General features: G+C 43.2%; 1 protein-coding gene across 1 annotated transcript in view; it reads left to right on the top strand.

The window, feature by feature from the left end:
• LOC142487558 (collagen alpha-1(VI) chain-like) overlaps positions 1 to 23224 on the top strand; it is a 32582-nt gene extending 9358 nt beyond the window's left edge. Inside the window, exons 2-6 of the mRNA XM_075587081.1 lie at positions 11553 to 11665; positions 15815 to 15998; positions 19299 to 19470; positions 19559 to 19588; positions 22064 to 23224. Coding sequence (XP_075443196.1) covers positions 11553 to 11665; positions 15815 to 15998; positions 19299 to 19470; positions 19559 to 19588; positions 22064 to 22665 — 1101 coding nt within the window. The 3' untranslated portion in view covers positions 22666 to 23224. The remainder of the gene's footprint in view (positions 1 to 11552; positions 11666 to 15814; positions 15999 to 19298; positions 19471 to 19558; positions 19589 to 22063) is intronic.
• The last annotated feature ends 853 nt before the right edge of the window (positions 23225 to 24077 follow it).

The following is a 24077-nucleotide window of genomic DNA, read 5'->3' as shown; positions in this document are numbered from 1 at the left end:
AACACGCATACATGCACACACACACACACATCCATCCATACACATCCATACAAACACGCATACATGCACACATACACACACACACACACACATATACATACATTTGAGCGCAAGCAGCGGGTGGCACTTCTATAGAAAGGCTGACTGACGTCAGCCAACTAAAAATCCGCGCGCGCGTGCCCGGCGCTATAGAACGTGCCTTAGGTTATTGTGATCAATGTCTGCTACTGTTAGGTTTATTTTATCTGGCACTGAAAGGACATCTAGTGGCAGAGTTTGATATCACCCACTCTGTGATTACTTGGATGTAGTTTCTTTTTAACTGCGCCCTCTGCTGGCTGCATATGATTTGACTACAATCACTTGTACAGTATATGGTGTGTGATTAATGTATGCGGTTCAGAACCACAAATACTACATTTTAGGGAAATGGAACATCCAAAAAAATAGAAACAATATGTTAAAAATGTATAAACTGAGTGCTAAGTGTCAAGGTGGCAAAAACCCTGTACCACCTAAACATGACTTGTTCATAATGTAGGTAGGTACCGTTTGTGATTATTTCTTTTCAGATGATAATTTGATAGGAAGATGTCCCATTGCAGACTATTAAATGCATCCACTGATGCCTAAGGGCATACTGTATTACAAAGAAGTGTATATTTTGTTGCTTTTTATTGTAAAATGCAAAAGTGTAAGGAAAATATAGACATGAAAGTCAAAGGATAAAATTAACATCACTACCTTTATTTGACAGTTGTAAAATAATCAAAACAATTTAGGATGCCACAAATTATACACCCTTTTCAAATGCCTGAAGAGAAGCCTTTATCTCTTTCCCAGGACAGCTCATACTGTATGTGTGAGGTTTAAACATGTTATGCTCAAATTACATGTTTGGAGAAATCTCATGTTGGGCTATTAGTAAATTGTGTTCCCGCTTGGTCTCTGCCCCCTTTCTCTTACTGCCCCTTGGTCTCTGCACCCTGTCTCTTTCTTCCCGTCCCCAGTCTCTGCAACCTGTCTATTACTGCACCCCCCCCCCAGTCTCTGCAACCTGTCTATTACTGCACCCCCCCCCAGTCTCTGCAAACTGTCTATTACTGCACCCCCCCAGTCTCTGCAACCTGTCTATTACTGCACCCCCCCCCTGTCTCTGCAACCTGTCTATTACTGCCCCCCCCTCCTCCCCCCAGTCTCACCCTCTGTCTCTTTCTGCCCATCAGTTTCTGTCCTCTGTTTGTTACTGCCCCCCAGTCTCTGCCCTCCGTCTCTTACTGCCCCTCAGTCTCTGCTCCCTGTCTCTTACTGCCCCCCCCAGTTCCTGCCCCCTGTCTCTTACTAAAGAAAATGTACAAAAGGGAGCACTCACAGTAACCGTCGGTGACCCAGCCATGGGTACAGATCCATCCCGAGGATAATGGACCATGACGAGAATAAGAAAAAGAACGGCACTCCTGTGATCTTTAATCTCATGCACTAAAGATTTATTGTCCAAGATCAACGTTTCGGTCCCGCCCCGTACCTTTACAAAGATAAGTGACATGAAAAAAAGGTTACCATATATACAGTGTGCATCACCTTAAATGCCAGTATACATTTGGGATCTACACAGTGTAATTAAAGTTGAGCTAACACACTGGAAGTCAAGGAACAAACCAGTCAAAAAGAGAGAACCTAGTAAAACAGACAACCTCAGCCAACCACTGATATATAAACAGTGTGACTGATGTATATTGAAATAATTATTTATGGAATAAAGAAGCCCTCAAGAGAATGGGTCCATTATAAATATAATGCATAAAATGCTTAATAATAATATCTGTCCTGGAACAGGTTTGTCTAATTTCCTGTGTCATTTTACAGCTCATTGGATTTATGTCTCTCTAGTTCAGCTGACTGTAATTTCCCCTGTCTCAGCAGCTAGCTGCATTTGTAAGGCAACATTATTGATACATAGGCTCTTACACAGCCCTAGTCAGTGTTGGTTGCCTTAGCAACCTCCTATTCTCCTGAGAGTGGGCTATTCCACACACCCCCCCCCCCCCCCGTCTCTGTTCTCAGTTAGTCTGATCCTGAAACTATTCGTGTTTGCCAGATTCCTTTAAGCTTCATTTCTAATCTAGCTGGCTGAGCAAGTTCATCTCACGCTATTCACCTCCTGGCACGTATCACCGTTTTTTTTACCTTTCCCTACTATCATGCACCCTCACTATAGAGAAGCTCTCTACCACTACACTATCATCTACAAGTGCCTTTGTGTGTCTATGCTTTCCCCAATACAGTGAAGAAAAGACAAAGAACTTGTTGTGCTTGTAAAAGGAACGAGTTAAACTATCTGGCCATACTTTTACCCAGCGTACACCCTGTGGCTCCAGAATAATATAAATTACAGGCAGTGTCTGTGTTTTTATAGAGCTCAGAAGATAAACTTCAAAAGGGCACCATACAACAATGTTACTTTCTATAGGGTTCTGATCAGTAATGAAGGAATGTGTCACATTGTTGCCACCGGGATCTGAGACACATACTTACTCCACATCGTGTATAAACAAAGTCTCAAGTACCGTTTTTAAAGTTAGTACAAGGTTCCAACGTTCGACCTAAAGTTTCATGAAGGTAGAAATCAAATTGGCATCAAACTAAAAATGTATCAAATTAATGAGTGTTACCCAAATCTTCTAAGGGGTTGAAAGTCCTTTAGAGACTTTTGCTTTTAAGAAATATCAATGTCTCCAAAGGACTATGCACAACACTCATCAATTTGATGCATTTTGAGTTTGAGACAATTTATTTAATCTTTTCATGAACGTTAGTTTGAACTCTGGGACCCTCTACTTTAAGAGCCAAATCCACAATTAAAGGCTCATAACGCCATGTTACCTGAATCAGTGTTACGGTAGCTTATGACAAGATATAATGAACACCAAATATCTGGGTTGAACTGAACGAGGCTTAGATATAATAAAATATAATTTATTGCTTAAAAAGGTGAACACAGCAATATAGTACAATTAACAGACAAGAAGGTAACACTTACTTAGGGTTGGGGAATGGAGAAGTATCAGCTAGCAATTCTCCAGCAATCCGGTGACATTCCAAGTGGAATCAGAAGCACAACTAAAAACTGTAGGGTTGACACAGTTTATATACCTGTGTAACCCTATTCTTAACATTGAATACAGACTATTGGTGAACAATTATCTGTATCCAATCCCTAATGTGGAGACACAGATTAACCCATGCCCCCCAGCTAATTAGCCCATGTGTACTGGGACTCTATGGGTAGTCCCATAATTAAATCAGGGGCGACGACCAGTTTACCAAATGGAGTATCTCCATTGTTTGTAGGTGTAGACATAACACTTACAAACCACTCCAGTTTGATGATTCTCCACCCTCAGGTAACAATTAGAGTGGCAGTCTGTTGATTAGTACTTGGTCTGTTGATTAGTACTTAGTGTAAACAATCAGGGCAGTTACCTTTTGATCACAGTGCTTAGGCTCAATCAGCCGGCTGCCCTTCATGACCTATTAGCATAGCAGATGGTCTGCATTTTCAGAGCAGATCCAAAATACCATACATATACACTTTAATATCTACACGTATTAATAAGTTCCATTCTGGTGGGCTCAGTGGGTCGAAATTTGCCAGTTCTTAATGCCTACAGTGACTCCACACATTGGCAAAATATCAACTCTCTGCGACCTACAGAACAGGAGATACAGAAATGAAATTTAAAACATTCAAATACAGGATTATAATGAAACATGGGAACAGGGGAACATACATTTTCCTGACATGACAAGGTGTAAGCCACATTCCTGGACCGCAGTCCAGTTAACCCCTTGCCTCCCTGGTGAGGTCAGGGGGTGGCCATATGGGGTGCAACCCCTTTAATACCGGGCCAACCCCCCTCTCCCTCTACACCTCCCCTTCTTAATGGGTGACCTGTGGCCCACTGGCCCTAACGGGTAGTGGGGCACTGCTGGCACCATTAATGAACTCAGTCTCAGAAGGATAGTCCTGACGTGAAAGTCCATCAGCATTGCTGTTTTCACTACACATTTTGTGCTGAATGGTAAATTCAAACTCTTGCAAGGCCAAGCTCCATCTTAGCAACTTGGCATTCTCCCCTGATGCCCTCTGCAGCCAACTCAGGGGGTTATGGTCTGTGAGGACCGTGAAAGCCCTTCCATACACATAGGGCTGGAGTTTCTTGAGTGCCCACACAATGGCCAAGCACTCTTTCTCAATGGTGGCATAGGCCACTTCTCTGGGGAGTAGTTTTCGGCTGAAGTACACCACAGGGTGCTCTCTACCGTCGCCCCCCACTTGGCTCAACACAGCCCCAATGCCATAGTCCGAGGCATCAGTCTGTATGAGGAAATGTTTGGTATAGTCTGGGGCAGCCAGTATGGGGGCCCCAGCAAGTGCAGTTTTCACTGCCTGGAAAGCAGTTTCACAGGCAGGAGTCCAGGTGATAAGCACAGGCAGTTGCTTCTTAGTCAAATCAGTCAGGGGTTTGGCCACGGCGCTGTACTGTGGGACAAACTTCCTATAGTACCCTGCGGTGCCCAAAAATGCCATGACCTGTTTCTTGGTTTTTGGAACAGGCCACTGAACTATGGCTTCTACCTTGGCTGGCTCTGGTTTGAGGTGCCCTCCACCCACCCTGTGCCCTAAGTACAGGACCTCTGCCATCCCTACCATACACTTAGTGGGTTTCAAGGTAAGCCCAGCCTCCCTGATCCTATCCAGCACCGCAGCTACATGTCCTAAATGGGAGTCCCCAGAATTACTAAAGATAGCAATGTCATCTAAGTAAGCCCTGGCAAAACTCTGCATCCCTTCCAGTAACCTATTGACCAGGCGTTGGAAGGTAGCCGGGGCATTCTACATCCCAAATGGCATCACTAAAAACTCATAGAGGCCACTTGGAGTGATGAATGCTGACTTCTCCCTAGCATCCAGGGTCAGTGGGATTTGCCAATAGCCTTTGCTCAAATCCATGGTGGTCAGATACTTTGCCCCCGCGAGTTCATGTAGTAACTCATCCATGCGGGGCATGGGATAGGCATCTGACACCGTCCCAGCGTTGAGCAAGCGTTAGTCCACACAAAAACGGGTGGTCTTGTCCTTCTTAGGGACTAGAACTACCGGGCTTGCCCAAGGACTCTGGGATGGAGTAATTACCCCTAGGGTCAGCATCTCCTCTATCTCCCTCTCCATACTAGTCTTGACCTCTGCTGACACTCTATAAGCGTGCTTATTCAGAGGCTGCAGGTCCCCTGTGTGTACTGGGTGTTTGGTGAGATGTGTGGTCCCTGGCATGTCAGTGAAGAGGGCCCTAAACTTAGCTAACATGTCCCTGGCTTCTACCTGCTGCCTAGCACTCAACTGTGCCCCTATCTCCACCTGCTCCACAGTGTTTCCATGCCTAGCCTCCCCTAGGAGATCAGGCAGAGCATTGCTCGCCGGATCCTCCAGCAGTGGGCTACAAATGGCCATTGCTGCTCCCATACTCGGTGCTCTGTATTCTTTTAGCATATTGACGTGATATGTCTTATGCCTCTCAGGCTCTACCTGTACAACGTAGTTGTATTCATTCACCTTTCGGATAACCGGGTACGGTCCCGACCAGGCAGCCATCAACTTGTTCTCCCGAGTGGGTTTGAGAACAAGCACCTGCTGTCCTGGGATGAATTCCCTGCTACGGGCATTCCGGTCATACCATTGCTTTTGCTTGGTCTGAGCGGCCCTGAGGTGGTCCTGGGCCACCCCCTGAGCATCTCTAACCGGTCTTGGAGATCTACCACATACTGGATCACTGAAGCATCAGTAGCAGTAGCCTCCCCTTCCCATCCCTCACGGAATAGGTCCAGAGGTCCACGTACCCTGCGGCCATACAGTAGCTCGAAGGGGGAGAAGCCTGTAGATTCCTGCGGTACCTCTCGGTAGGCAAACAGCAAGTGCTGTAAATGAATCTCCCAGTCTTTCCCCTCCGCCTCTATAAAGGTCCGAAGCATCTGCTTCAGGGTACCGTTAAACCTCTCACATAATCCGTTTGTCTGGGGATGGTAAGGGGTAGTGCGCCGGTGCTGTACACCGCATGCATCCCAGAGACAATGTAACAGTTCACTCATGAACTGCGACCCCTGATCGGTTAGAATCTCACTAGGGAAACCTACCCTAGAAAAAATGTTCAGCAAAGCTGCTGCCACTGTCTTAGCATCTATGGTGCCAAGCGCTACCGCCTCAGGGTACCGGGTGGCAAAATCCACCACCGTGAGGATGTAGCGCTTCCCTGACCTGCTAGGAATCATAAGGGGTTATACAAGATCCATCGCTACTTTCTGGAAGGGTTCCCCTATTATCGGTAGGGGTTTCAGGGGTGCCTTCACATGGTCGCCCGCCTTACCCACTCACTGGCAGGCATCACAAGAGCGGCAGAAATTGCCCACATCTCAAGATGCCCCCGGCCAGTAGTAACGCTGTAATAACCGGGCTCGCGTTCTGTTGACCCCCTGATGTCCCGCTAACGGAATAGAGTGAGCTACCCGTAACAATTGCTGTCGGGACCCCTGGGGCACTACTAGCTGTCGCTTACCGGTCAATCCCTCCTCTATCCCTGGGTTCCCTTCTTCTCTATACAGGAGTCCCTTATACCATAGGCAGTGCTCAGTGCCTTCCCATGCCTGAGATTCGGACGCCCAAAGTCTCACACCGGCCAGGGTAGGGTCTGTCTTCACTGCCTCCCTAAACTGGGCTCCTAATTCTGGCCACCCCCCAGTCATGTCATTGTCCGGAGAATGGGGGTGAGGGGGAACAGTAAGTCAGTCTGTGGTTGCAACTGATCCTGGCTTACCTCCCCGGGCTCCTCTGCGCCCTCCGCTAACGTTGGTCCCAAAGGCTGGGGGACTGGCGCCACCGCCATTGCTGCTGTCTGGCTCCAGGTAACCGCTGCCACTGCAGCGGGTTTGGGCACTCGGTCGTAGGTGCAGGTCATCGGACCCAGATCGTTGCCAAGAAGAACTTCAGCATCCAAACCGGGTAAAACCCCCACCTCCCGCACACCCTGGCCCTCCCCCAATCCAAAAAGATTCTGGCCACTTGCAGGAAACGTGGCTCTCCGTCAGCCACAGTGATCTGTATCCCAGGGCCAGGGAGTAATTCCTCTGGCCGGACCATATCAGGTCGGACCAGGGTCACTGCAGCTCCTGAATCCATCAAGCCGACTGCTTGCCGGTCACCGACTGTGACCGGGGTGAGATGTCTGCTCCGGCCGTCCGTCTGCTGCAGGTCCACGCTGAGATGTCCTCCGCTCCTGGCTGTAAGCACAGATGAAACCAGGACAGGTGCTGCATGGGACGTCTCGCTGGGAGTTGGTTCCATGACCGGTCCGGAGTCTTTGGTGGAAGCCACCCGCACGCGGGCTACCGGCTTCGCAGCTGGGGTGCATTGCCCCAGATGGGGTCCGCCAGAACGCAGGGGTTCCAGGCAATCTGGTCTGATGTGACCAGGGCGGTTGCAGTTGTAGCACCGACGCTCGTGCCGGAGCTCCCCCGCCTTTGGTGGACTGCTGCCCGCAGGCGGCCTCTGAGTCCATTGGGGGGTATTGGCAGACTTTCTGGCCGGTGCCGCCGCCACCGCCGCCTTGGCTACTGCTTCAGCAGTCATCAGGGCTCGGCTGGCCACATAGTCGTCTGCAAGCCTCGCCGCCTCCTGGTAAGTCTTGGGCTTCTTGTCGTACACCCAAGCCCTCACCGCCGGCGAGCACTGCTGCATGAGCTGCTCCTGAAAGATGAGGTCCAGCAGGCGTTGGTAAGTCCGTGCCTCATAGCCCTCCACCCAGCGTATCCCGTACAAAGCCATGCGGGTCACGTAGGTAACATAGGACTCCTGGGGATGCCTCTCTTCCTGCTGGAATTTACCCCAGTAGGCTTCAGGGGTAAAACCGTACTGAAACAATAACAGTTCTTTCAGGTGGTTATAGTCATCAGCATACTCATCTGGAAGCGCCATCATCGTCTGCTTAGCCAAACCGGACAGTAAGGGGTCCAAACGTGCAACCCTATGCTGGGGAAGCACTTTGTACCGCCGACACTGTGTTTCAAAGTTCTTTAGAAAACTGTCGATCTGATCAGTACCTTCCACGAACTTGGTGAGACTGTGCTGATCCAGTTTGAGTTCATCTTGGTTGGGTTGGACAGGGGGCAATAAGCGGGTCTGTTCACTGCCATAGTGATAAACTGCAGCCGCTCAACCGGTGTCCCTCTGTCTCCCCACGCAGTAATCAGTGCCAACATTTCAGGGGTGAACGGACTGGTAGCCGCAGCAACCAGTACCCCTCCTGTTGCACTGCTCCCGGGAGGTGCACTCGTTCCCTCCCCGAGATTCTGCCGCCCCGGCACTGGGTTCCTTCCCTGATCTCCGGGTGGCTGTATAAGGGCAAGCTGAGCCATATCCTGAGGCTCTGCAAGCCGGGCTTCATAGTCACCGATTGCGTCAACCATGTCTGCGACCTCCTGGTTCTCATAGGGCAGTCCATATTCACGGCACTTGTCCTTCAGCTGAGCTCGGGTCCTCATGTTGGATGAGCCTTCAGCCTCGCTCATGGTTCACGGTCACAGCAGTGAGGTGGTGTTACAACTTGTATTAACTGTTGCACTACTGTGTGTTCAATATCTTTAGTCCCAGGAACTCGCAATTCCCTTCGAGTTCCCACTATATTACAGGGTAATTACAGTACACTGTAATACAGGTTCAGTTCAATCCCACCGCTTGCCACCAGTTAATTATAGAGCTTGTCACGGTAGCTTATGACAAGATATAATGAACACCAAATATCTGGGTTGAACTGAACGAGGCTTAGATATAATAAAATATAATTTATTCCTTAAAAATGTGAACACAGCAATATAGTACAATTAACAGACAAGAAGGTAACACTTACTTAGGGTTGGGGAATGGAGAAGTATCAGCTAGCAATTCTCCAGCAATCCGGTGACATTCCAGGTGGAATCAGAAGCATAACTAAAAACTGTAGGGTTGACACAGTTTATATACCTGTGTAACCCTATTCTTAACATTGAATACAGACTATTGGTGAACAATTATCTGTATCCAATCCCTAACGTGGAGACACAGATTAACCCATGCCCCCCAGCTAATTAGCCCATGTGTACTGGGACTCTATGGGTAGCCCCATAATTAAATCAGGGGCGACGACCAGTTTACCAAATGGAGTATCTCCATTGTTTGTAGGTGTAGACATAACACTTACAAACCACTCCAGTTTGATGATTCTCCACCCTCAGGTAACAATTAGAGTGGCAGTCTGTTGATTAGTACTTAGTGTAAACAATCAGGGCAGTTACCTTTTGATCACAGTGCTTAGGCTCAATCAGCCGGCTGCCCTTCATGACCTATTAGCATAGCAGATGGTCTGCATTTTCAGAGCAGATCCAAAATACCATACATATACACTTTAATATCTACACGTATTAATAAGTTCCATTCTGGTGTGCTCAGTGGGTCGAAATTTGCCAGTTCTTAATGCCTACAGTGACTCCACACATTGGCAAAATATCAACTCTCTGCGACCTACAGAACAGGAGATACAGAAATGAAATTTAAAACATTCAAATACAGGATTATAATGAAACATGGGAACAGGGGAACATACATTTTCCTGACATGACAAGGTGTAAGCCACATTCCTGGACCGCAGTCCAGTTAACCCCTTGCCTCCCTGGTGAGGTCAGGGGGTGGCCATATGGGGTGCAACCCCTTTAACACCGGGCCAACCCCCCTCTCCCTCTACAATCAGTAACTGGCGTAATTTTCCCTGAGGTTAACGTACACGCTCAAAGCAAGTTATGCAAAAACACCCATTATTGAGCATAGGCTAATAATGTGACAAACACATGATGACTTCCTACTGTATCTGTACGTTCCTCCTACTTACCAATTAGATTGTAAGCGCTTCAGGGCAGGGACACCTCTTCCTAATGTTACTTTTATGTCTGAAGCACTGATTCCCAGTATGTGTTATTTGTATTACGTGTTATTTATATGATTGTCACGTGTATTACTGCTGTGAATCGCTATGTACATTAATGGGGCTATATAAAGACATACATGCATTCCCATCCAGACCGATATTTTAGAGTTTAGTTATGACTTAACTAACGTAATGGTAAGACCTTGCGTTAACCTAAATAGAGTGTTGTAGATAATACTAGCACTTATCACTAATGGCCGTTATAATTATTGCAATGCTGTTTCCAGGAGAAAACATGACAGAGTTATATTTTTTGCCTTTGAAGATACACATTAAGGCTAAGTTAAGTTAGCTTTTTTCACCCGTTAAAGCATGGTAATGGAGCTGGATCTGGGCATAAAAGCCACACTTGATACAGTACTTTGTTTATACAGTCTGTGGAGAAACGAAATATCTCAGATCCAGCTTGTAAGAATATGATACATTTCTTTATTATTGAATAGGACCTTAGAGAAAATAACATTGTTGTATGGTGCCCTTTACACTTCCTATAATGGATGTTATTATTAAGCATTGTATGCATTATATTAAGGCTCCATTAGAATATATTTAGATCGCACCCAATGCCTTTGGGGGCTTCTGATAATGTTATCATACATCAGCCACTGTATATCACTGGCTGTTTGTTTTACCAGGTTCTCTCTTACTCACAGTTTTTTTATTTATTTTGTTTTTGCTTCTGCTGCTTTAGCGTTTTGAATGCTCTGCAAAGTTAATTACACTGTTAAGGTGCCAAATTTCTCCTGGCGCCTGACAAAAGGTATATTAGGTACTACACTTCTTTTCATGTTACCTTTCATGATAAAGGTCCAGGGAGGGACATTAAATTTTTATTGCAATAATTAAACGACCACAGGAGTGCTGTTCTTTTTTTTTTTCACCCTGTCCGTCTCTTACTGCCCCACAGTCTCAGCCCGTTCCTTACTGTCCCACAGTCTCAGCCCGTTCCTTACTGCCCCACAGTCTCAGCCTATTCCTTACTGCCCCACAATCTCAGCCCGTTCCTTACTGTCCCACAGTCTCAGCCCATTCCTTACTGCCCCACAGTCTCAGCCTATTCCTTACTGCCCCACAATCTCAGCCCGTTCCTTACTGCCCCATGGTCGAAAAACAATTCCTTACTGCCTCCTTGCCTCAATCTGTTCATTACTGCCCCACAATCTCAGCCCATTCCTTACTGCCCCACTGCCCCAGACCATTTCTTATTGCCCCACAGTCTCAGCGCATTCCTTACTGCCCCACAGTCTCAGCCTGTTCCTTACTGCCCCACAATCTTTGCCCCATCTCTCTTCCTGCCCCTCAGACACAGGTCCCCCTCTATCAACTGCTCCATAGTCTCTGTCTCCTTTAACCTTCCCCTTTCTTTCATGCCTTGTCTCTCCTACCCCATCAGTGGCAGTTACATTCCCGGGGTTGGGAATCACTGGTATATTTGATAAGAAAGCAGTACCTGCAATATGTTGTTTTTATTTTGTTTTTCACCAGGGGAAGGAACTTGTTGGCACCCGTGTAGGTATCATTCAGTACAGCCATGAAGGAAAACAGGAGCTGCTGTCTATGGATGACCCCAACATTAAAACACTGGCTCAGTTTAAAAGGTGAAACTTAAGGCCTATGATCCAGGAGAGAATGGCAATGTTGACTACTTTGAAAAACTGGAATGTGGTGGGAGAGGTTTAATAAATGTATTAATATTGATGACTTAAGTGGAGAGGCGCTGCTTAAGTGGTAAACACAATGGCTTTGTGGTGTTTGAACACTTCATGTGGTCTGAAAATTATCTTTATTTTTATGGAGACTCTGAAAGGGGGGATTGTTTGCTCCACCACAATGATAAGGTAATCAGATGTATTTACACCCACCTCCTTGTTAGAGGACTAATTACAGCATTGAATGGTACTGAGCTGTGGAATGCGTTGGTGCCTAGTAGCATTAGTAAGGAAAAAAGGCAGTACAACCAGAAGGGCCAGCAACAGAATGGGGTAACCCACCAACAGAATGGGGTAACCCGCCAACAGAATGGGGTAACCCGCCAACAGAATGGGGTAACCCGCCAACCGCAGAATACGGGGATCGACTTCATTCTATCTGGCTCCCCTTCCCAGGTGACAAAATGGACCCACCAATCTCCTCCACTCCTCCACTCTGCTCGACAACTCTGTCCCTCCGCATTGACTCCAGAATGCACCCCATACCCACCTCTTAACAACTCAGACCTGCACCCTGCCCCCTCTCACCCCAAACCCCCCCAAACACACTCGACAACTCCACGAGGGCCCATGTCACAGAGTCTTGGGCGCCAGAAAACAGCAGGCCTGCAGCTGAATTTCAGGTTACAATGCTGGCAAATATTTTCAGAATACACTGATTTAAAATATGTATACTTGTCTGATACATTAATCAGACAAGCAGGGAGGACGGAGCACGCGTACCTGCAGGACGCGACTCTCTCCCTGAGAACAACACGGTGCAATCTTCAGCAGTGTATGATCAGAGAAATTGCGATTAGCAGCAAATTATTGTTGAAAGACAATGTCAACGAGTATGTCATAGGGCTACTGCAATGAATGCTACCCCGGATGGGGGTATTAGCTTCAGTGATATTCTAACAGTATGCCGTTCTTATTGACTGGATCCTAACAAGGAAAAATGGTATATATGCTTTTATGTTTACTTGCATCTAACAACTAGCGGGTCTTTAGAACAATGTGATGACATTAATGTTGCATATTTACCGTTATCTACAAATGCAATTAAAGGAAAATAGAAGTGCACACTGTTTCCTCACAAAGCAAAATATTACCTCTATTGATATGCGTTCAAATGGATATTTATAATGGCCAATAAACATTATTTGAAGATATGCATTAATCCTATTAACAGGATATGCTATTTGAAGTAATTCTGAGCCTGCAAATGAGCATAATACAATTTCAAAACAATGACTGCTACAATGTATTGAGGTATCAGCTTCTATGTTATTTTTACTGAATGCCGTTTTTGTGGATTGGATGCTAACAAGGAAGAATTGTGTACTTATATCATTACATGCATTAAACAACTAGTGGACTTCTAAAATAACATGCTGCTATGCAGCTAGCTTAACCAACGCGAACTACAAATAAGAAAAACTGAAATACACATCTTTTTCACAACAAAGATTTAAAGTCATTTAATTATAGTTTGAAATTGACAATAATAATACTCAGAATCCATTATCTGGCGATATAACCAGGCTACACTATTTGAAGTGATTTTGAGCCTGTAATTGAACAAATGGTTTACCAATATTTCAATAATAGTAGAATAACTAGTGTGCGATTTGCAAGAGCTTCACAGTCAAGATTCAATAGTGGTGTGTATTTATAGTAACAAGAGATACTCATTCCCAATGCCAAGAAGAGCATATAAAGGCCGGTTGGCGCCATCTTCAGTTAGATAGATGCACTACACTTAGGTTCAACACCATTATTGCAAATTGAACATGATATTAAAAAATTATAAAATAAACATTTGTTAATTAGTACATAGTATAGAGATAAATATGCAATTAATCTTAAACCACAACATATTTTAATCATGCTAATTGGGTCTCACCACAGAGATAACAGTACTAATAAATGTCAGTTATTTGTATGGATGGAGAAAAACTCTAATTTCTAAACAAACTGATACCTGTAAATATCATAGCTAAAAAATTTCCAACACAAATGGTCAGTCAATAAAGGGAGTATATGTGAAGTCATCATTAAGGTTGTTTGGACTACGTAATTTTAATTTGAATATCCATTCTACCTCAATGCAAAGTAGTTTTTGTCAGTGTCGCCATCTATTGTATATTGTGAATACTCATGAAGGAAAGGCAGTTGATATTACGATTATGGCCTTGATTCACGTCTGGCCACAGGTGTGTCAAATTCATGTCCAACCGAATCCACCAAAATTCTCCTGCACAGTTCACTTGTAGTCTTCCCTACATATATTGTGCTACATTCACAAGTAATCAAAAACAAGACATTAACAGTTCTACAGTTAATGAAAGTGTCTATCATAAACTGGTGGCTCTCATGATTTGGAAAAGATTTATTGGGAATTACATAATTGCAGGCTTTACAGCCATGGCACTTGAACATGCCTTTTGTTGGAGAGGTAAACCAATTCGCTGGGGTGACTCTCTGATAGTGCCTATGTACCAGATAATCCCTCAAATTCCTAGATCATCTACTAGTGATCACAGAGGAGAAAGTGCTAATGTTTGGCAAATATTTATTTAATCTCCCACCATCTTTTGTTATAGGTACTGATGCAGTGTATTTGTTTCTGTGATCTCATTATCTGATTGCCCTGTAAAAGTGAATCTCTATCACTTTTAATTTCCCTATTATATGCTTTTTTCAGGACTTTAGGACTATGCCCATGGTTCAGAAACCATTCTCTTTAGTCTTTAGACTGTGCCACAAAGCCTTTCAATGTTGAGCAATTTCTTCTAAGTCTAAGGTTTTGGTCTGTTGGTATGCTGGACACCAGATTTTTGGGTTGCGGACTTTGTGTCAACAGAAGGCTATTTGTAGCTGCCTTCTTTCTAAAGCCTTTCATCCAAATATTGCCCAATAGGTCTTTCTCAATGTAAAGATCCAGAAATGTGATGGATTTCAGACTTCTCTACTGTGAGTCTCAAGTTGTAATTGTTAGTATTCAAGTTATCTACAAAGTCACGAAAAAGTGACTCCGGACCATTCCATAATATCAAGATATCATCTATCTATCGATGTGGTCAGTATACATAGATAATTCTGAATTAAAGACATGAACATCCTCCCACCAGCCCAGGAATAAGTTGGCATTTGTTGGTGCACATGATGTGCCCATGGCTGTTCTCTGAGTCTGGTGGTAATAATGTTCAAAGATGAAATAGTTGAGTATAAGCACAAACTGTAGATGGTCAAAAAATGAATTTGGTATGTGCCATAAATCTACAGTCCCTTGTAGACAGAAAATGGGCACAAGCCTTCAAACCGTTGTCATGCTTGATACTGGTATATATCGATTCAACGTTGAGACTAGCGAGAAAGGTATCAGGAGTAGCAATGGCTCCATTCAGGACACTTGGTGTCCTGAACAGGACGGTATACTTGTCACAAAGCTGTGAAGAACCATGTAACTGGCATGATCTGTTAGGCCATTATTGCCCAACACAATTGGTCTCCCAGGTGGATACTGTTGATTTCATTGAATTGTTGATGTCATTGAATTTTGGGGGGGCTATAAAATGTGGCTAGTGTGGGGGTCTTAGGATACATGAACTCATACTCATGTCTATTCAATAAATCATCATCCAAACCCTGTTGTAAAATAACAGCCAGTTCTTTTTTTATAGATTATTGTAGGGCTGTTTTCAAGGATCTGGTCCTACTATATATGTAGGACTGTGCCATAAGGGCTCCCCAAATAATTGTCCATTTGCTCAACTTCAGCTTGGTAGGCAAGTGGTACCTCATACAGTATTATGATAATTGTTGTGACAGTGCACGGAATACTTAGATGTTAACTATTAGGAACGTGTGATAAGCAAAAGCTCTTGGTCGTAGTTACTAAGCAGTGGTAAGCCATAAGGCATCTCAAATGGTTTGTTGAAAAGTGCAATTATCACTATTTATTAAAACAAGATATAATGAATTGCCACATATCTTATTTACATGTTTATCTCCTTAGACACTCCTAAACGTAATGTTTTCCCCCTTTTTCAGTGCTGTAATGAATATGCGCTGGATGGCAGGGGGGACATACACGGGCGAGGCATTGGATTTTGCCAAGCAAGCGCTGGAGGAATCCCTACTTACTCACAAAGTGGCAGTGGTACTGACGGATGGCAGGTCTGATGCGCGAGATAGCAAATCCCTGGCTTCCCTTTGTACAATACCTAACATGAGCGTAAGTGACTAGTAACATCTACCGGGGTTATGCTTCAAGATGAAACTCAATATAATATAATTGTATGAAACGTATTATTGCCGTTTCTTATACCTTGCGCTGAACTCCTAGTCACACATCTCAGACCTGGCGGATTTAAATGATGCTAAGAGAAAAGAAAACTGTGCCAGAGGCTCACGCTTTGATACACCTCATTATAACATTGTGCAGAGCTACTCATCCCATAATCTCCCTTAATTACTGTGACTATTTCCCCAAATCAATTACAGACACAAGTGGAGCAAAGCACCTTTAGGCTTTGTCCCCAGTGGCCACGGCTGCTGCGCGCCGCAAACCAAGTACTGCCCTCTATGGGGCAGGCTCTAGTCGGCGCGCACAAAGCGCGATGTGCGACCACCTTTGCCAAAATACAAGATTTTTGTCCTTTGGACCGGTGGCCGAGTTGCGGCCACGTCACAGTGGCGGTTAAGCCAATGAGGGCAAGCCAGCCATGTGAAGTCATGGCCGCGCCCCCGCCATAAATCTTGCCTGCTCTTCTGGACGCACGTCCCATCGCGACCCTAGGACAGCAGATCACGGCTTAAACTGATGCACGTCAGGCGTTCCGACGCGTGTGTGCGTGCACGCAGTGACTGGCGCTGTAGCCTTATACATTCATGCAGAGAGATGCAAAATGACTTTGCAACCCATGCTATAACAGACACAAAAAAAGTTATGGTGGGTAAAAAAAATTCCAAAAAAACCTGCATTTTACAGCGTACAGCAAATAATATCACTTGTGGTACATTCGCATGTCTCAGACAGGTCTGCAACCCTGTCTTTCCCCATTATCGCTTAGCATACAATGCTTCCACTGCAGCCAGGGATTCTGGGTAAGGACATGCAAATGAACCCTCACAGTGAGTCACTCTTTGCTTCTTGCCCAGTTTAACATGGACCGCTTTAAGCTTATGCCTGCAAGTCTTACACAATGGTGCATACATATTCCCTTAAGCTTTTTCAATGCAATAGGTGATTTCTACTGAAAGACTGTTCCCAGTAGATCTACCTGTACATATACAAACGTGATTTAAGGCCCTTCTCGTGAGCAACTTATTTCATCTTCTTCTTTCTTGTGCCTGTACATTATTACACTGTATGGGTTTGCAGACTTGAGTGTTTTAATAATTATAGCAAAGAATACCAGCAAAAGGAATGGGTGTTTATAAAGAACAGTTTTAAGGACTAAATTATTTTAAACAAAAATATCTGCACTGTTTACGAGGCATTTCCACCCTACCGTTTCTGTTTGGTTGGCACCCTAATGTGAGTTTTTTGTCCATTACTGGTGCAATTAGCTGTTTGAGCATGTTGAATAAGGCTCTTAAGCCCAAGATCCACAAGAGGGCGCTAAGCTTTAGCACGCCTTTACACCCATTCATTTGAACAGGAGTAAAGGCGTGCTAAAGTTTAGCACCCTTTTGTGCATCTAGTTAATCTTCCTGATTTACATATTGTTCAATCAATCAATAGTACAATGTCTAAATATAGATACCAGGACATTCTTTTGTGTGTATTTATTTAAGACCAACCCATATGCCTGTAAGAAACTATTTATTGTCTACAAGGATGCAATTACTTTGTTGCGTTATGCTCATTTGGCAATGAAACAGTTATACTATTTTAAATGCCTAAGCATTCATTCTAGTGCTATAGTGATCCAGTGAAATCAAGGCAGAGTATGGCCCATTCGTATTTTACACCAAGCACCCTAAAAAGTACTACACCAACTTTGAAATTGCAACTGAAACCATTGTATTATCTTCTTCCCGGTTTTTCATTCTGACAGATCTCAAATATATGTCTAGGAACTTTTTGTCCGTTGGTTTTATATCTGTGTTGGCTTGCTCAGCTGAAAAATATATTGAATTATTTTTGTTATAGAATCTTTTTATTAACCGTTTAATACATTTTTTTTCAGATGAATCAATAAGTAATAGAATAATTATAAAACATAAAAGCAAAAAATCCATAACCAAAAAGAAAAAAAAACTGCCAAGTAATATATTATAAGGAAGTATAGCGAAAAATACGCAAACAGCAAAAGAAATGTTCTAACTAAACACTATATTTTATTTTATGTATTTTTACATTTTGCTTTTAAAGAGGCAATCCATGTCGTTGTTATGTGTTTTTGTGTAATACTGGATGGAAGCTCAACCCCATTCATTTCAGCTTCGGGGACCCCCTGCTTCCAGAGATACTTACCTCCGCAGTGGGTGCCGTTAGCCATTCCGGGGTTCACATTATGGCTGCTTTTCAAAGCTCCCGGACCCTGTGGGCCAATAGGAAGCTGTGACATCATCCGGCGCGGCTTCCTATTGGCCTATGTGACCGGGGGCTTTCAGCTGCCGAAAACTGCAGAAAGATACCGGCACCTCCGGAGACACCCTGCTTCAAGCCTGTATTATATATATATATATAGAGGTATGAGTACCGTGTTAGCCGAGCTTCAATAATCAAAAAATAAATAGATGATACCGTTCTGTGGCTAACGAAATGCTTTTATTTGTGCGAGCTTTCGAGATACACTGACGGTATCGTCTATTTATTTTTTGATTATTGAAGCTCGGCTAACACGGTACTGATACCTCTATATATATATATATATATATACAGTGGTTGACAAATCACCAAAAAATCTACTCGCCACACAAAAAAATCTACTCGCCACCTAGTACCAAACGTGTGCTGCTTGGGCCAATATTTACTCGCCCGGGGGCTAAATCCACTCGCCCGGGGCGAGCAAATGTATAGGTTTGTCGAACACTGTATATATATGTATATATATATATATATATATATATATATATATATATATATATATATATATATATATATACACATACAGGTACGTAGTAAGCAGGGGGATCCTGATGACAAAAATAAGACAGCACACTGCAAATGTACAAAAAAATGTGTATTAAGAACACCAGGCTGCCTGGTGTTCTTAATACACATTTTTTTGTACATTTGCGGTGTGCTGTCTTTTTTTTGTCATCAGGATCCCCCTGGTTACTACGTACGTATTCCTATGCTATGGGACAAGCATCTGCTTTCACCAAAAACGTGAGTGCAAACTGCTATACCAATGACTATATATATATATTTATGTATTTATTTTTAAATAAACCGCAATGGATTGCTCAGTTCATGGCTACATTATTTTCAGTAAACAACAAAGGAATTGTTTGTATATAGACCGTTGTAAACATTGTTTGTTGCCGTCACAACATGCTGTACAATATCTCTTTTACATAGGTGATTGGTATTGGCATAGGTGATGCATTCAGGAGGGCCCCGTACATGAAGGTATTGAATGAAATCACCTGCCAGGGCTCTAAGGCTCAGGGAATGCCCGTGCTGCTCTCCGAATACCACCAGCTTCTGGAGGAATCCGTCTTTGACAATGTCACAAAGTACATTTGTAAAGGTGGGTGCATAGTAATTCCCCTGTCTCACAATGATATTCTCTTCTGCTTTGTAGACAGTAAGTCTGATGTCTCTCTCTCTATTTTCAGGCTCGGTGTGTCCTGATTTCACCTGCCATGGTAAGGACCCTTGTTTGACAATCTTGTATTTATATATGGCTGAAACATTGTTTTCAAGCAAAGTTTTTCTTGCTTTTTGAGTGATTTTAACCTTTTTGAAGCTCCATGATGTAGTGGCTTGCGTCATGGGCTTTCTGCAGCTTTTCCAGGGGAGATCGCTTTCTGCTCTCCTGTGGGGCATTGAGAGTGATCTGGCCGGCAGAGAAACGGGAGAGGAGGGCTACCCCTATCCCGTCCTTAGTGACATCGCAATCACGTGATCGCTCTGAGGAGCAGTCATGCGACCGCGATGTGCCGGAGAGGCGGTGGCAGTCTGGTGCTGCGGCTCTTCTGGCACTCAACGGGTTAATATAACGTTTTCATTTATTTGTGTAGTATCAGTGTTTATAGATAATTTAGTGCCAAATCTTCCCGTCATTTATGAAGGGCTGAAAGTTATGAGAATTGACATTGATGTCTATGATATCTGGACCTTAATAATAATAATATTAGTTTATTCTTGTATAGTGCTGCTAGTTTTACATAGCACTTTACAGAGACATTTTGCAGATACAGTCCCTGCCCCGTGGAGCTTACAATTGATGTTTTTTTCTGAGGCACAGGGAGATAAAGGGACTTGCCCAAGGTCACAAGGAGCCGACACCAGTAATTGAACCAGGTTCCCCTGCTTCACACTCAGTGCCAGTCAATGTCTTTACTCACTGAGCCACTCCTCCCATTTGTACCATATTGTACCATAAATGACATTACAGGATGTATCAACATGTTGAGTCCATTTAATAAAACATTAAAAACACGCAAAGTATTTATATTTGTAGGGTGCAGCCTGCCTTTGGGTGTACAATATGAAATGTTAATTGCAAATGGAAAACTACGAGAGAGAAAAAATGAGTAATTATATGATATCGATTATTCTGTATATTTATTTCTAACTTCCAAAGTTAGTTAAAGCATAGACTTGAAAGTTTCATGCAATCAGGGTAAACGAGATTAATCATAACACTAAATATAAAATACCAGAATGTATCTTCTAAGTTTGTTACATATGTCTTGTTGATAGGGCTTGAAGTTGTTCATGTTGCCCTTTCTATCCCAATGACATAGTTCATCCTTTCACTCTTAGCAGTCATCCTTTTTTGAACCTCACCCTATGTACAATAACACTTGAGGGCCTTGGGAACATACTTCACCCGGTGTCAGAGCTGTTCCTTAACTTTGCTTTGTGTCCCAGGTCTGACGCCAAAACAAGATCTATGGCTCAGTCTATTTATTCTGGGCAAATATTTTATAAAAATGTAACTCCAGCCTCACTAACACATTTTTTTAATCGGTGGTTTGATATTTCCTCAGTTATGTGTTAAAGCAACAATACGTGCTGCTAGTGATTTTATATTTCACTTGAAAACCAATGTAGGAGTGGGGGGTGGGGGGGGAGACTGCTATTTTTAAACCAAAGTGCTATATTGATCATTTAAAAACCCCAGGTAGTTACCATTAATTCGTCAAGTTTTTTCTTTCCTCTTTGGTCTTTTGTTATTGCGTTTTCTATACATATTATATTAAACAACAAAATAAACCAAAAATACAGAAATACCATAGAAAAACATAAGCATTGAAAATGTAAAATGATACACTTTTATACAAATAATATGAATCCAAATACAAATGTAATTATTTCTTCAATTCAATTTACCCTCTGCTTATCATAAACCTTAAACTAAACTAGAGTCCAGCGAATATCCTCAGGCCCTACTAAAATAGCCAGCATTCCATAGCCCATTTTAATAGGCCCCCTATCTTACTGCTTATGTAAGAGTTTTGTTTTTGTGTGTGAATTTGAATAGCTATTGCACATACTGTATCTACTAAACACATTTCAAAGATGTCACATAAATAAATACATGCACTGTGGGGTCTGAGTTGCAATAGCCATTAGTGAACATTATCTATCTTACAAGTGAACTAATGCGACTGATTGGCGACTATTGCAGTTAAGTTAATATCTATCTATCTATCTATATACACTTTGTTAAGTTATGGTGGGTAAAAAAAAAGTGGCACAAACCCTCCACAGTAATGCATATAGCAAACGGAAATATTACTGTATGCTCATTTGCATGTCTTAGACAGGTCTGCAACCCCGCCTTTCACCATTTTCACCCAGCAAACAGCACTTTCACTGCAGCAAGGGGTTCTGGGAAATGACATGCAAATGTGCACACAGTGCAACCTTTTGCTTCAAAACCATACATATGGTTCCCTATAGCCTTAAGCTTGCTGCATGGTCACAGCTTCGAGCACAGCCAGGGTTAAGATGTGTGTGTGTGTGTGTGTGTGTGTGTGTGTATATATATATATATATATATATATCCATATATCCATAACACCATACTGGGGTTACAACTGAAACGTTAATTTCCCATAGTTCTGTAGTCTATCATTTTAACATTGATAAAACCAATTGTTTTCTTGTAGTTGAGTTTGGAGAACCAACAGAGATTGTATTCCTGATGGATGGGTCTAGCAGCGTTGGCCATGAAAACTTTGACAGGGTGAAAGGATTTGTTGAGAAAGCAACAGCCAAGATCTTGTCAGAACAAATGAACCTCAACAAAATGCTCAGACTGTCTGTGATTCAGTACAGCAACACGGGCCTGCAGAAGCTAGAGGTCCCTCTCACCAATAGGCTAGAGGATGCTGCGTCTCGCCTGCCAGGGATCACGTACATGGATGAGGCCACAGATTTACCAGCTGCTTTAAGGTACCTTGCAAATTTCCTAAGGAGTGACGGGCGACCCAACGTCGTGAGGAAGGTCATCGTTTTCTCTGACGGGAGATCTTCAGGCGCTGCACAAAGCCAAATCACAGCCCAGGCAGCGGCAGCATTAAAGTCCAAAACCGAGCTGTTTGCCGTCACCGTTGGAATGTTCCATGAACTCGGTATTTGTCAGCTGGTAAGCGGGAAGGAAAACAACTTTAACTTCACACATGTAGAGGAGAGAGTGTTCCGCGTCCCTGAATACAGCGATCTAACAAAGAGAGTCACGTTGCAGAGCTTGCTAAAGAAAATTACATGAGCTGCTGATGGATGGAATTGGTAATGAGAGGGTAGTCTTTGTAGTCCACGTGCAATTTTGTGATTTGTTTTATTTTTTTTTATTTTTTATTATGTGATTTTTTTTTTAAAGTTTAGCATGTATCTTTTTTTAGAAGTTTTTCAAGATATTTTTGGAAATCCTGCAGAAGATCCTGAAATGGTATTATATAAAAAAATATATATATCATTAAATATGCAAATGGCATTGTTCCCAGAGCTTTTGGATATGGGATCCTCAGTTGACTGACAGCAGGCTCAAGATGCAACAATCGTGCTGCAATAATGTGTACAGTAGCACAATGTTCCATTCAGTACATATCCACCCATGGTTTTCCTGTTGCAATTCAGCCCCTGTTAGGTCAGGGATGGGCAACTCCAGTCCTCAAGAGCCACCAACAGGCCAGCTTGGTAGATATACATAATAAAGTGTGGTTTATCTCAATTAGCAATGAAGACTAAAAAGACATGAACAAATTTGTCTTGTATTGTTCTGGAAGACAACTGATGCACATGAGCTTATTGAATATAAGACAGTAATTGTTGGCTATGAAATAAAAAAAAGCTTATATTGTCTTTAAAGTTTGTGTCACAACCACCTGCGAATAATTTTCACGTTGGTTTCATGATAACAGCTAAAGCAAAAATCAGCACAGCAACATGATGCGTGACCTTGATTTTAAATTTTTTTTATTTAACTTGTATTTGATTGATTGTATGCATTACGACTTTACATACATTTTTCCTTATTTGGGGGGGGACAACATATCACAAATCATATAAAATAATAGTGGGGGGGTGGGGGGTGGGGGGTGGGGGGTGAGGAGTGGTGCCGGAACATCTTTATCCAACATATTTTTAACATACATGTATAACAATACTTTTACATAGATCCCACTTGCATTACATAGAATGACATGGAATAACAAGAGCGCCATCTGGATTACATCATTATTGTTTCCGGATTTAAATCCGGATTATTCACATGTATCAACCATGGGCTCCAGGTTTTCTGGAAATTGTCACAGGTATCATTGATAAAGCTAGTCAACTTCTCCAATTGGCACATAAACCCTATTTTGTCCCTTATAATTGTTATGGAAGGAATTTTATTCTGGATCCATACCTCTGCTATTTTGCACCTGGTGGCTATTTGGGATATCTGTTTATTTTCTGCCCTCGAGAGACCCAAAATGGGTCTATTCAAGAGAAATAACCACGGGTGCAATGGTATTTCCACATCTAGAATTCTCTGGATCCAACTGTGGATCCGGGCCCAAAGATCAGCAATATGTGGGCAGGACCACCACATCTGGATAAATGTGGCTCTCTCTCCGCACCCCTTTGGTCACAGGGGAGAATATCCTGGTACATATCTGGAGATGGTTATAGGGG

This window comes from Ascaphus truei, chromosome 2 (genome assembly GCF_040206685.1).
Source record: "Ascaphus truei isolate aAscTru1 chromosome 2, aAscTru1.hap1, whole genome shotgun sequence".
NCBI lineage: Eukaryota > Metazoa > Chordata > Amphibia > Anura > Ascaphidae > Ascaphus > Ascaphus truei.
The sequence above is the reverse complement of the archived record's forward strand: the minus strand, read 5'-3'. Positions and strand labels throughout refer to the sequence as shown.